The sequence below is a fragment of the Siphateles boraxobius genome, unplaced genomic scaffold (genome assembly GCF_051911475.1).
Source record: "Siphateles boraxobius isolate OS27281-9 unplaced genomic scaffold, OSU_SipBor_1 1, whole genome shotgun sequence".
NCBI lineage: Eukaryota > Metazoa > Chordata > Actinopteri > Cypriniformes > Leuciscidae > Siphateles > Siphateles boraxobius.
Window position 1 is genome coordinate 19,167,920 of NW_027508699.1, and position 15,181 is coordinate 19,183,100.

The following is a 15,181-nucleotide window of genomic DNA, read 5'->3' on the forward strand; positions in this document are numbered from 1 at the left end:
GCTACTTTTCCAAAAAGAATCGCTACTTTCCTTAAAAAGGATCAATACTTTTCTTAAAGTGAATCGCTACTTTTCTTAAAGTGAATCGATACTTTTCTTATGGTGAATCGCAACTTTCCTTATGAACTGTCATATGCTTCTCACAAAAGGTTAATTCCCAAAATAAGCCAATTGCTCACAGTGTCCATTTACTTAGAACACGGCACAAAACATTGACTTCCTCAATTTTAAAGTGTTCAAAACCAGTCTTTGACAAAATGATTTTATGCTCTAAGTAAGAACTCATCTAAAACATTTTGATATTGCACAATATTAGAAGCCTTTTTTGGGGGGCCTTGTGTGAGTTATATGTGTTTCACACAAACCAAATTAAGGACATCCAGCAGAATGAATTGGCTTCGGCTTCTGCAGTTTTTTGTCATTGACAAGTTTGTTTTGCCAGTTCCATCGAGTATGACTGTTCGTTGCCCCCCAGTGTCTGTGTGCACGCGCTGAGCGTAATGAGTGCTGTTTTTGTCCTCATGTTACTGTTTACGTCAGGCAGTGTGGGGGGAGTTTTCCACTGACGACCACAAACTCACCAACAGCTGATCTCACTGTACTGTACGTGCATCGAGGACTAAGAAAGGGGATCATTTTCAAGCCTCGTATGGTTGTCTCTTCCACTCATGATACACAGATACATAATTACTGGGTGAGTGTTTGTTTTTGTTCAAGGTGCCTGTGCAAATCTTTCGCAGCGCCTGAAACAATATATTGCATAAAATGTGAACTCAATAGGCTACAATTTGTTTGCTACGGGATTCAACAGCTGCTACCTTGCCGTATATTTGATTGTTATCGCGTTTTGATGTGGTCACTTACATTCCTGAATAAATAAACATGACCGCGAGAAAGTCCGCTACGGAAGTTCGCCAGCTGTAGAATTAAAGTGCTCGTGTGCGAAAAAAAGTTGCATATTATATTAACTCTAGCTATTAAACTAGCGCTTTGCTTAGACTTTCATTTTTCTATTTAACTGTGTGCATAAAATGTCGAAAGTGGAACGGAGCTGTTTTGTAGCCCTACATTAGAAAAATAATACATTTTTTGAATATCTATGATGTTTGAACAGCATAGTGCAATTGCGGGCAACATGGTTATATTAAAGATAATGATCGGCTTGACAGAAAATATGCACCTGCATGTCACGGAATCATCCTCATGTATAACTTAAGAGAAAATAAGTTAGAGAGGGTCTACTTTAGCTTAAGGTAGAAGTGTGTTTCCCCTTTAGCCTGTAAAAACAACAACATACGTTTACCTTAAACTAGTATAGGTCTAGATCTATAGTTTAAGATGAACTTAATGTTTACTTCGAAGGACACAGATGTAGCCAAAACCGTACCCATGACAAATGATCAGAAACGGCCCCACCACTTTACTTGTATTCACCCTGCTTTGCTTTACAAATACATTGTGCTTTTAAGTCTTCTCAGTTTTCTGCACGGTAAAGGTGAGAAAACGTCTTGTTGTTTTGGTTTGCTGTAACCTATGTTTCCACCTGACAGCTTTCTACTACTTTCACAGTCTACAAACTCCACCTCCTCCTTCTGTTTACATGTAGACATTCTAATATTCACATGTTCATTTGCATAGTTGGCCAAATAACACTGCCAGTCCAAGAAAGTATAGATTCTGTTTGGCTTTAAGTGAAAAGTTGTGGCTTTTGTTTGTTATTGTATCTTAGGCCAATATGTTATTTTAATCAGCTGCCCTCCTGTCTTACTCCTACCCTACATAAACACACACACACACACACACACACACACACACACACACACACACACACACACACACACACACACACACACACACACACACACACACACACACACACACACCTGCATGGACTTGGTGTCTGCACACTTTTAAAAGTTTTATCACTTTATTCACAGCTAGACAAAACAGTAAATAATGCGTCACCACACCAGTTGATGCTGCATTTCTTTAGGTAGCCTATAATTTGCTATGCAACAATTAAATATGAAAGCCTTGCACACTATACTATATGGAACAAAAATCACTTTGACAATTATGTGCAACACAAAGTGTCATTTATCTCATGCAGTTATAACCTTTTACATAGTTGACTTTGTTGCATCTGGGATTACAGTGCAGGTGTTTACATAACACTGTCCAAAGAAAGCCAGACCTGTGTGAAAGAGGTGTGAGAGAAAGTTAAGGTTGTCCAGGATACACGGGGGCACATACTGTTCTTGGCATAGGGGACATTTGTGTGGGTTGGGCTTGACTGGATGCACTTGGAACAAGAACCAGGTGATCTGTGATGCAGATTGCTCCATCCTGTGGTGTGAGGTAGTGTTGTTCTGTTATTCGAGGCACACAGAGTTCTGTGTGTATGCTTTTTTTCCATTGCACACCCACTCAAGCAGAAAAACTTCAGTAGACGTGCGATTTGCGTTACGTTTCCTCTTTTGTCTCTTTTTGCACAAAGCGTGTACTTGTAAGTGCATTCATAAGCTTTGAAATGGAGCTTGGCAATTGCTATCATATGTTTGTGGGATTCTGCAATTAAAAGCCAGTATTGGTTTACAAATTTTGTCATGCAGTTTAGCTGAGCTGAATGTCTTAACATTTTGTTCTTGAAACAGAATGTACTCCAAACATCTGAGGAATGTTAATGACTCCAGAGTGAGATTGAAGGAACTATTGATTCCCTCCAGATCATTGCTTGCATAATGCACACTTATGTGCTTGCATACACTTTGCATAATATGATTAAAAACAATGATAATTTGACTGAGAAAGCTGTGCTTGATATGTTGTAGTCGTTCATGTCAAGTTTTTTCATATTGGGAAACCTGCTAAACAGGCTTGCGTTTAGAGTGAAGATGTGAATCTTTAGAACTGGCCTGAACAAGAGAGAGGTGTCCAGTTGCTGCTGGTTAGGATTTGTATGCTAATGGTTATCAAACATCCCCAAATTCTATTTTCAGACTTGATATACACCAAACAAATGTGACATGATAGCTAATTTTATGACCTATGAATTTATATGTAATATTATGTTTTAATTTCTCCAATATAATTTGACAGATTGCCATGGCTACATTGCAGCGTGGGGGTTTAAAGAGAAAATATGGTTTCCCAGATGAGGATGCCATTTACTCTTCCTCATCCCCCTCATCACACTCTGAATTGGACTCCGATGAAGACAGCCCCCAAAGTGATAGTGTGGACTTTGGGCCTTTTGGCTCTTTCTCTTCAAGCCAACACATACAAAGTGAGTCATGGATAGTAACTGTGCCTTTTTAAAAATCATGTATTGTAAACCAACAGCTGTCACCTCCAGTGTGTTTAAACGCATAAGGAGGTGTCTTGTTATCTGACCTCAGCATTATTGTGCAGCGCACTAGATAAGAATAGAAACAGACTGTTGTAAAATTGTTTATCAAAATATGTTGTGCACAGTCATCTTAAGTCATTTTAAACCCACACACCTCAAAGTGAACACACTAACTATCAAGCCATAATCAGTTTCACCGTCCTGACCGGGAAAGAGCATATCTGCAAGTGTTTTCCTATGCAGGTAGTACTGTGAGATTATGTTGTCTGTCTGTGTGCCTGGACATGCCTGGATCACTGTTTTTCATTGTTGATTCACATTGAAAACTGCAAGTAAAGTGCTGCAAATAAAGTTGATTTACTAAGGCCTGCTACAGTGCAAACACATCTGACGCACAACCTCATCCCAGTATCCTCGTTCAGAGAGTGAAACTGGCATTGCAAATAAAGAATGACGATATAAACATTGCATTTTTTAAGAAAGTTATTCCTTTTAGAACTGCATGTATAAAATGAGCAGATCACCGTTTTATTATTTCATTATTGTTGAGTTAAGTTTAGGCCTACTTGTTGACAGATCTGACTCAGCTGCCCTCTAGTGGCAGCTGCAACAGTCACAGCTACCATAAGATAATTAATAATAAACACATTTTGTTTCTTTACTTTCAGTTTCATCCATACTGAAGAAGACAAAAGATACTCAATCCAAAGGCAGTGTTCGGTTTGGCCTGGTTACAGTGTTTCTCTTCCAGCGGTGTCAAGGGTTCAGCAGCGTGCCCAGCCATGGTGGCTGCACACTGGGCATGGTTAGACAGCACGCTGCCCATCAGCAGTTCACCCTGGCGGATCATGCGGAGGAGCAGAAGCGCTTGCGAATGGAGAGACTCCGCAAGCGACACCAAGAGGAGAGGCTGGAGGCCTTGAGGCAGAAGGTGAGTCGGTTACTTTCCAACATCCAGAAACAAAATATGATGTTTTATTAACAAAGTTCGGGGGGAACATGTTCAGATAATCTACCAATCAGCACAAGAGGAGACATATATACACAAATGTAAGTGTGAACTCATGAAGTTGTTTTTAGGCTGTCTTTATACGTTATCTTCTCTCTTTTTATTATAGCTGATCAGTAGTGGGACTTTCACAGTGACAGAAGCAGCCAGCTTGACAGTGAATGATGTCCCAGATGAAGATGAGGATCTCAGTAGTACAGAGCTCAAGGATATGGGATCCCTCCGTCCTTACTCTTCCAAACGCAGACGTGCGTTATTGAGAGCAGCAGGAGTTGTGCGAATCGACCGGGAAGAGAAGAGGCAGTTGCAGGAGCTGCGGCGGTGGAGGGAAGACTGTGGATGCCACTGCCAGGGCTTCTGTGAGCCGGAGACCTGCGCCTGCAGCCAGGCTGGCATCAAGTGCCAAGTAATAATAAATGAATTCATTATTGTTTAATTTTTTTTTTTTCATTAATGATAGCACCTTTGTTTTATTGACATTTTGTTGCTCAAATTATTTTTCATTGCTCAGGAGATTTATTGGAGCTCTCAGCTATATTTCGTTAAGGTATACATTTAGTCTCAGATGAAAAATAGAGCTATACAATGAACTTGGATAGCATTGCTCAGATAATTTGGTCTTTAAAAGGGGTCGGTAAGATTTTTTAAATGTTTTTGAAAGAAGCCCCTTATACTTAAGGCTGCATTTATTTGTTCAAAAATACAATGAAACTGTAATATTATGAAATATTATAACAATTTAAATGAACAGTTTTCTATTCGAATATATTCTAAAATGTTATTTGTTGTGTTGGCAAAGATTAATTTTCAGCATCATTACTCCAGTCTTCAGTGTCACATGATCCTTCAGAAATCATTCAAATATGCTGAATTGCTGCTCAAGAAACATTTATTATAATCAATGTTGAAAACAGTTGTGCTGCTTGATATTTTTGTCGAAACCATTATCCTTTGTTCAGGATTTTTTGATGAATAGAAAGTTCTAAAGATCAGCTTTTATTTTACATAGAAATCTTTTGTAACATTATAAATGTATTTACTATCACTTTTGATCAATTTAATACATCCTTGCTGAATAAAAGTATCAATTTCTTTAAAAAAAAATTCTATTAAAAATCCAAAAATGTGAAAAACCTCCATCTAATCTCATTGAAACATTGGATCTCAATTCTTTCAAAAAGAAAACAAAAATATATATAATTTTAATATAATTATTATAAATATATAATCTGTTAACAGATGGATCGCTCCAACTTTCCATGTGGATGTTCAAAGGAATGCTGTGGGAATCCTGCCGGCCGAATAGAGTTTAACTCCAGTCGTGTACGGAGCCACTATATCCACACACACATGAAGCTGGAGCTGGAGAAGAGTCTGCTCAATGACAACAGAGTGATCGCCACAGAGCAACAATCATTGGCGAGGAACAGAGCCATTACATTTCCAGTAGAAAAAGACTCTCCCTCATTCCACCTGAGCTCAAAGCTCTGCAGGCAGGGAGACAACAGCTGGAGCACTGACATGACTGACTACTCCTGCTCTTCTTCTCTGAGTCTGGACTCTGAGACAGACGCAAGGCCTTCCTCTGAGCGACCCACACTGAACGGGGATGACACTGGACTCACTCACATTCTCAGTTTTTCTGATTCCGATGGGGAGGGATGTCCATATGTTAAAGAGTATGATTTGTCCACAGAAGCTGCTGGTGGCACATCCACAAAGGAAAGCAGAATCAGTACATCTCAATTGGAGTATCTGGATGAAAATGCTAATCAGGCCACCATGGAATGCGTAAACGACACCTTCGAGATCCCCAATACACCTTCTGGATCACCGGATCACACCGTGAACTGTTACATGGACCTCAGTCTTTCCTCAGACTCTGACCTGGTCTTTTTTGACACTTTTCATGAGTACGGTGACCGTCCAAGCCACAATCAAGAGTGCAGTCATATGGACTACATCTCACACCTCCAGTTCCCCTGTTGTCTCAGTCCCGCTCTAATTGAGGACTCAGGAGTCAGTCTTCTGGAGTCTTTTGTAGAAAGGTCTTAATAGGGATCAGAGCAGCACAGTATTTTTACTGATGTTTTAAAGACGAATGAGCCTTGTTCATTTACAATTGTACAGTATGATTTAATCTCATTTACTCTGAGATAAAGTGTAAATAATTTCTGAATTTAAGGATATTCCTTAGAAATATATTTTATGATCTTAATATAGTCTGAATATACCATTCATGACTATAGTGTCAATACAGTTAAAATCACTCAGTTAAAATCTATGTGAAGTATCATCATGAGTTATATAAGTCAATTGCAAGAGGATACTTTGTTGCCAAAAGTCTTGGAGAGTTTGTACATTAACTTCAGGTCAAATTTTATATTTACACTTCATAAACTAATGGCTTAATTACCTTTTTATAAGGTCTCAAATGAATCCCATTGCTGTAAGGAAAGTTGTACTGTTAAATGTTTACCTTTAAAAGTCTATTCATATTTATTTCTCGAATGTGTTTTGCTTTAAGTGATCATGTATGTGTAAGTTTTGTTTTGTGTAGCACGGTAAATGCATTTGTTAGTGTTTCAAATGAGTTAGCTGTTTTAAACATCAAAATGCCATATTCATATTTCATAGGTCTTTCATTTCAAGGACCAGCTTGCCTTAGTATTTTTCATTTAAAAGAATGACTTGTAATATATAAAGAAATTCATGCCTACTCTGTGTTTACTTAAATGAATGTTTTTGGACATTTCAAAATGTGTCTATTTTTCTTTTCTGTGGAAAAACTAATCTTAATCAAAATTTGACAAAACCAATAAGAAATACTGATTTACATGAAAGAAAATGAGACTGGAAAACACTTCTGGTAATCTTTGATAATACACAAGATTGTGGAAGACAATAAAATCTATTAAATCAAGGCATTATAAAGCAACTTCCAGTTCTCTTAACCTATATATGTTTTTTTACTTCCAAAAACTGACACAAATTTGGGGTTGGAAGGGGTTTCACACGAATACTTGTTACATTATTGGAATTTAGGCTTTCTACTGTTGTTCTCTCCCCACAAGAGGGCCTCAGTAAACAAAGGATGTGGCCAAGATGTCTAAAAAGAAATGAAAGATTGAAAGACAAAATAATCAATAAAATACAGCAAGAACAAATCTGAAATTAAGTAGTTAAGTAAAATGAATCGACTACTCACAAAAAACGACTATTATATTTAAATTAAATAAGTTTAATGCAGAGTCACGGCACACTATTCGATCTGTCCCGGGTAAAAACAGAACTGACTGTAATGTATAGCCTACCATGTCTGATTTTAAAGTCAAAAGTCCTGCTGATCTCATTGATTTCCTTCAAAAAATCTAGTTGAGAGGATGGGGCAGCTGTACATCGTCATGTTTGGCGGTGACTGTCTGTGAGGGACCAAGCTAGCAGGCATGAGGAGTCAAAAAATAAGTTTCCAAAAAAATATAAGTTTTATTTACAAAACAAAAAAAACAACTAAGTTACAGAAAAACTGAAAGTTCTGGGCCCATAAAAGAGGTCAACTTAAACAGAACATAACAAAGGCTAAACACATGAAGTAACTTAACAGACCTACTAGACTAACACATGGGGGAAACTTATATAGTGGCTGATCAGGCCATTCTGACACAAAAGGGGGTAGACAAACACATAATATATAAACAAACCACAATAACTACAACACATGTTAAACCAATGCTACCTAATATGAACTAAAGATAAATCAATTAAATAATCATAACAAAGTATAACTAGCAAAGAAAAGAACACAACTCAAAAATGAAATACTCTGCCACCCCCATGATTTGGAAAAACTTGGCGCAGTCCAATCATCCATTCCCCTACTTAAACAACTTTGAGTCAGTTGAAAGTCCTTTTGCCTGTCGCCTGTCAGCCAGAGAACCCCAACCCCCCCCCCCCTCCCATGAGGAGTCAAAAGATAAGTTTCCAAAAAAATATAAGTTTTTATTTACAAAACAAAAAAACAACAACTAAGTTACAGAAAAACTGAAAGTTCTGGGCCCATAAAAGAGGTCAACTTAAACAGAACATAACAAAGGCTAAACACATGAAGTAACTTAACAGACCTACTAGACTAACACATGGGGGAAACTTATACAGTGGCTGTCCCCGGAACTGGTAACTCAAAAAGAAAAGTATTAATTTCACAGAATGTAACTTAAAGATAAATTAATCTAAAATTAGCCAAATTGACAAAGTTAACTAAATGTGTGCACCCAAATGGAAAACTAAGTCAAATAACTAATAAAACTGTTTTTAAAACTAAAATGTGTCCAGTTATTTATTTGTATGATATATAATGTGCTCAAAACAAATGAAAGAGCTACCACCGTGAGTTGTTTCCATGTGTGGCTGCTAGTGCAGCCCTCACATACTCCCCCTCTTCAGAACTCTCGCTGTGACAGCGAGAAAGGTAGTCTGCGGTCACATTGAGTTTGCCGGGAATGTGCTCTACCGTAAAGCGGAAGGGTTGCATGGCCAGATACCATCTAGTGACACGGCCATTAGTGTCCCTCATTCGCTGCCACCACTCGAGGGCCTTGTGATCAGTCTGTAATGTGAACTCCCTACCCAACAGGTAGTATTTCAGTGAGTCGAGGGCCCACTTGATTGCGAGGGCTTCTTTCTCTACTGTCGAGTATCGCATCTCCCTAGGGAATAGCTTGCGGCTGATGAAAGCCACTGGATGCTGGTCACCTAGTGGTCCCTGCAGAAGGACAGCTCCAATACCCCTCTCAGAGGCATCCGTTTGCAGAATGAAAGATTTTTCAAAGTCAGGACTATAGAGGACTGGGGTCTTACCCAGAGACTGCTGAATGTCCCGGAATGCTGCCACGGCCTCCTCTGTCCACTGGACTTGTTTGGAACACCTTGATCCGGTCCGATCTGTGAGTGGGGCAGCTCTGGCTGAAAAGTTGGGGATGAATCGGTGATAAAAACCTGCCATCCCCAAGAAGGACCTCAACTGCTTCCTGGTTTGAGGCAGGGGGCAGGACTCTAGTGCATGTATCTTGTGGACTTGTGGTTTAATCACTCCATTTCCAATAATGAAACCCAGATACTCAGTCTCAGGCTTGGCGAAGATACACTTTGCAGGGTTAATAGTCAGGCCTGCTGATTGGAGGCGCTCCAGCACTTCCCTCAAGTGCTTGAGATGGTCCTCCCAAGTAGCACTGTAAATCACAATATCATCAAGGTATGCACAGGCATAGTCATCACATCCAAACAATACCTGATCCATGAGCCTTTGAAAGGTCGCAGGGGCCCCATACAGTCCAAATGGCAACAATGTAAACTGGTAAAGTCCCCACGGAGTCCGGAAAGCAGTCAACTCCCTGGATTTCCCAGTCAGAGGCACTTGCCAGTAGCCCTTGCACAGGTCGATGGTGGTCAGGTAGCTTGCTTTCCCCAGGCGCTCAATCATGTCATCAATACGTGGCGTTGGATAACAATCAAACTTTGACACAGAGTTCAGGTATCGGAAATCAATACAAAACCGTATTGTAGCATCTTTTTTTGGAACCAACACCACTGGATTACACCACTCACTTTGAGCGCTCAATGATCCCCACAGACAGCATCAGGTCCACTTCCTTTTTCAGGGACACCAAGAGGCGCTCTGGGATCCTGTAACTCATTCGTTTAACTGGAGCCTCCTCTTTTAACACTATATCATGCTCCACCATATTTGTGCAACCTGGGTACTCTGAGAATATTTGAGGATTACATAAAGTTTTCACCTGGTTTTGTTGATCAGCCGACAGATGGCCCAAGTCAGGTTTCGTGGGGGCTTGTTGGCAATATCTTGGCAGATATTGGTCATCTACCGCCTCTTCCTCCTCCACAGCTCTGATCAGCAATACCTCTGCCTTCCTCTCAGGTCTTTCAGCCCACTCCTTTAGGAGGTTCACATGGAGCACCCTGCTGGAACGTGGTCGGCCCGCAGTGGCAACTCGGTAAGTGGTGGGTCCAAGTTGTTTCTCCACTTGAAATGGTCCCTGCCATTTAGCCAGCAATTTGCTGTCACTGGTAGGCAGCATGATTAGGACCTTCTGACCTGGAACAAAGGTCCTCTGCCGTGCCGACTTATCATACCAAACTTTCTGGTACCGCTGGGCCTCGGCCATGTGCTGCTGGGCAAGTTCTGCCATCTTCTGTAGCCGGTCTCTCATCTGAACAACATAGGAGATAATGTTAACACCCCCCTCACTCTGCTGGTCCCCTTCCCAGGCCTCCTTAAGCAAGGTCAGTGGTCTCCTCACCTCATGACCATACAACAGTTCAAATGGGGAAAACCCAGTAGAGGCCTGGGGTACTTCCTGGTATGCAAAAAGGAGGTAGGGTAGCCATTGATCCCAATCAGAACCAGTGTCATTGACGAACTTGCGGAGCATTTGCTTAAGGGTCTGATTGAACCGCTCCGTCAGTCCGTCTGTCTGCGGGTGGTAGGGGGTAGTTTGCACACTCTTGATGCCAAGCAGCTGGTAAACCTGTTTTAGAAGCGTGGACATAAAGTTAGTACCTTGGTCCGTTAAAATCTCACGAGGGAAACCAACTCTAGAGAAAAACTGTACCAAGGAGAATGCCACAATCTTTGCTTTGACAGATTTCAGGGGAAACACTTCTGGGTATCTAGTAGAGTAATCCGTGATCACCAACATGTAGCGGTTTCCAATTTTGCTTTTTTCAACTGGGCCGACAATATCCATCCCAAGACGCTCAAAGGGAGTACTAACAATGGGGAGAGGTTGGAGTGGAACTCTACACGGTCTTTTCCCTGCAGTCTTCTGGCACTGAGGGCAAGTCCTACAAAACTGGGCAACATCTGCCCGCAAACCAGGCCAGTGAAAGTACCGTCTAACGCGAGCCAGGGTCTTATGCTTCCCTAGGTGGCCAGCCCAGGGAACAGAGTGACCCAAGAGAAGTACGGTATCTCGGGCCACCTTGGGAACCACTAGCTGTTTAGCTGGTCCATGTTGATGATAGAGAATACCATTCTGCAGGAAATACTCCTCTCCGCAACTGTACTCAAACTTACTCCCGACCTCTCTCTCTTTAGCGCTACACAATAAAGTCACTAGGCTGGGGTCATCGTGTTGCATCTGAACAATGTCTGATGGTATCTTAAAACCCAGTGGTAAGTCTGGAGCTACTGCAACTGGGGATTTTATGACTGTGCGCTGGAACCTCTCCTGTCTCTTTTGCCTGCGTGACTTTCGGGGTTTCTCTGGTTGAGTGTCCAGGTCTACATCATAAAAAGGCTGGGCACTGAGGGTAACAGAGGGCTCCTCCACCAGCTTGGCTTGGGCTCTAGTTACAGCAACATTGCAATTTTGAGGTTGGTTTAACAAATCAAACAAGACTGGCAGGTCACTACCCAGCACTACTGGAAAAGGAAGGTTGTCAGCAACTCCAGTGTTCAACAGGTAGGGTTGTCCTTGTACTTCAATGTAAACATCAGCAGTGGGGTAAGGTTTCCTATCCCCATGTACACAGCAGATGGGAATGGTTTCAAGGGTGCGGACAACATTAGATGGTACAAACTGCCTGTGCACCAAGGTCTGATCGCTGCCAGAGTCAATTAGGGCCTTCAGAGCTTTACCATTAACTCTGACCATTGTCATCTTCATGGATTGATTGCTGTAATATTTACGGTCATTTTCCCATGGCACAACACACATTTGAGTGAGCTTAGCAGGGTTCTTTGGGCACATTGGTTTTGTGTGACCCTCTTGGCCACACAGATAGCAAATAGGCACTTTACTAGACCTTTGTGTATTTGTCGGCTGGTTCTCCCTCAGAGGAGCCTTACCCACACCTGGTATTGCCCTCTGATGGTATTGAGAGGATGTGGGCCTGCGGGTGTCTTTTGTAGCCTTCCAGGTGGAGTAGCTCCATGGTTGTCCTTTCCTTCTTGCAGCCACAAACACATCAGCCAGTGAAGCAGCTTCTGCAGCAGTTGAGGGATCGTGTTCCCTGATCCATACCTGCAGCTCAGGAGATAGCATCCACAAATATTGCTCCAATATAATAATTTCACCAACAGCTTTAACAGTTTTACCTCTAGGTTGGATCCACTTCCCATAAAGCTCCTTCAGTCTTACATACAGCTCCTTGGGACTTTCACCAGGATCAATATCTGCTGAACGGAATCTTTGCCTGTAGGTCTCTGGGTTAATGTCATATTTATTGAGAATGGCATCTTTAACACAGTCATAATCATGAGCATCATCTAGGTCCATATTCACATAGGCCCCTCTAGCCTTACCCGTCAACAATGGAATAAGGCGGAAAACCCAGTCAGACCTAGGCCACCGACATGCTGCTGCAATCCTCTCAAAAGTTATAAGAAAGTGTTCAATATCATCATGCTCTGTTAATTTCTCTAATCTGGGCTCTGGGGGGAACCGAAACTGACCTGATGAGGCAGTGGATGGAACACACTCTGGTGCTGGCTCTGTTTGATCTTGGGGCCCAGGTTCAACTGAGTCCAGAGCTGTTGATGTGTTCGCTGAAATCGGGGAAGTGCGAGCTTGCACCTCAAGCTGCAGCAGTTGGAACTGATGTTGAAGTGACCTAAACCGCTGCTCCTGTCGTGCAGACTCCTCCCTCAGTCGAGCGTCACTAGCCTCTTGCTGGCCCATGTGGGCACGAAGAATGCTAGCCAAGTCCGACATCGTTGGATCTCTGCTTTCTTCACCCTCAGTGCCTGTGACTCCTCCTGAAGCTCCATTATCAGTGCCATCTGCTTGCTCCTCTTGTACAGTCTGTTGTTCCTGAGACTCCCCTCGATTTCCTCTTCCTCTCCTTCCTCCACACTGCATTACTCCAAAAAAAAAGAAATGGAGAGGTTGAAAAAAAAAACACAATAAAAATGACTCCTCAACTGGCTGATCCCACCGCTGACACCATATGTAAGGGACCAAGCTGGCAGGCAGGAGTCAAAAGATAAGTTTCCAAAAAAATATAAGTTTTTATTTACAAAACAAAAAAACAACAACTAAGTTACAGAAAAACTGAAAGTTCTGGGCCCATAAAAGAGGTCAACTTTAACAGAACATAACAAAGGCTAAACACATGAAGTAACTTAACAGACCTACTAGACTAACACATGGGGGAAACTTATATAGTGGCTGTCCCCGGAACTGGTAACTCAAAAAGAAAAGTATTAATTTCACAGAATGTAACTTAAAGATAAATTAATCTAAAATTAGCCAAATTGACAAAGTTAACTAAATGTGTGCACCCAAATGGAAAACTAAGTCAAATAACTAATAAAACTGTTTTTAAAACTAAAATGTGTCCAGTTATTTATTTGTATGATATATAATGTGCTCAAACCAAATGAAAGAGCTACCACCGTGAGTTGTTTCCATGTGTGGCTGCTAGTGCAGCCCTCACACTGTCACAATCTATGTGAATCTGTCACATAAATAGTCTGTGTGCTACACTATTAAAAGCGTATTGAGGTGGATTAATTTAGGTAGGACACCACTGAAGGCACCGGTGAAATGTATACTGACTACTTTATAGTAATAGGCTATAATACATTTTGTATTATTTTATGCAATTTTTGCCATCTTCAACTTATATTAACTAAAGTGCTTTAACCAATGTAGAGGGAAAACATGATCTGTGAAGAGAGATCCTCATTTACCTTAAGTTATGGAGGCACTAGTCCACCTCACAGAAATAAATTTGGGTGATTCTGTATGAAAACGTACCATTTTGTGTCCCTGACAAAATCTACCTCCATAAAGCCGTATTAACAACAAAATATAAAAATATTTAGTTGGTATGATATGTTAAATAAACAATCTTCAATTCAAAAATTCATACATTGATTTTTTCAAACGAATATTAAAGATTTTTGTATTGTATAACTCTTTAACATTGTAAAAATGGCTTGTCCCTCAGTAAATTGTTTCCATTACAACAGGCTTTTAAGGAGGATAAAATCAAATTATCTCAAAAAAACTTTAACTCATGAAAAGCCTGTTCAAAAAAATCGTTAGTTAACATGATGCATGTATTTTATTATTGACCTTTTTGGAATATTGAAAAACATAACATTTTAGTACTTTCCTTAAGTTTTACATCAAACTTGTTACTTTGGATAAACACACCCCTCAGGGACAATGGACTATCCCAGAAGTGGCTTCATTTTCATGAAGTGATATCACCTGCCTTTTATAAGGAAGATGCCAAACAGACAAGTGCTCCTCTCTTTTAATGAATTTTCATTGAGTTGTGTTTAGTCTGACAGAAGGGGACGATCATAGTTTGTCAACTACGTTACCATGATATTATGTATTTAAAAGTAAAAAAAAAATTAAATTAAAATGTACATATAAACAAGCATTTTAGCCTCCCTAGAATGCACACCATGTGGTGTCATTATGTGGACCAAATGCCTAGTATGCCAAAAATATATATTAACCCCATTACCATCGACCCTGTTACTATTAACCCTTTACCTGCCATATCCCAATATTTATTGTGTGTCCAAAACCAGAATTATTTATACAATACATAATTATTAATGTTATGTATATTATGAATAGCATGTTTTGTCCCTAAATAAGTTTGTAGGCACATTAAACTGATATACCAAATTCATATCATTCGTGTGAGATGATTTGATTTGACACTGCTTGTATTTGAGAAGATGCATCAGATAGCATCATTTCATGTTGATGCAAATGAGTTTAGTTTTTAATTCTTTCATAGTTCTAATAAAATAACGGTTTTGTATATCTTCAGTGGCA

At 40.5% G+C, this 15,181-nt stretch overlaps 1 protein-coding gene across 1 annotated transcript; it reads left to right on the plus strand.

The window, feature by feature from the left end:
* Positions 1-372: 372 nt before the first annotated feature.
* csrnp1a (cysteine-serine-rich nuclear protein 1a) lies at positions 373-7,118 on the plus strand. Its single transcript, XM_077227047.1, has 5 exons — positions 373-694; positions 3,100-3,286; positions 4,018-4,280; positions 4,468-4,764; positions 5,598-7,118. The coding sequence occupies exons 1-5, from the start codon at positions 650-652 to the stop codon at positions 6,411-6,413; spliced, it is 1,608 nt and encodes a 535-aa protein (XP_077083162.1). The 5' UTR covers positions 373-649; the 3' UTR covers positions 6,414-7,118.
* The last annotated feature ends 8,063 nt before the right edge of the window (positions 7,119-15,181 follow it).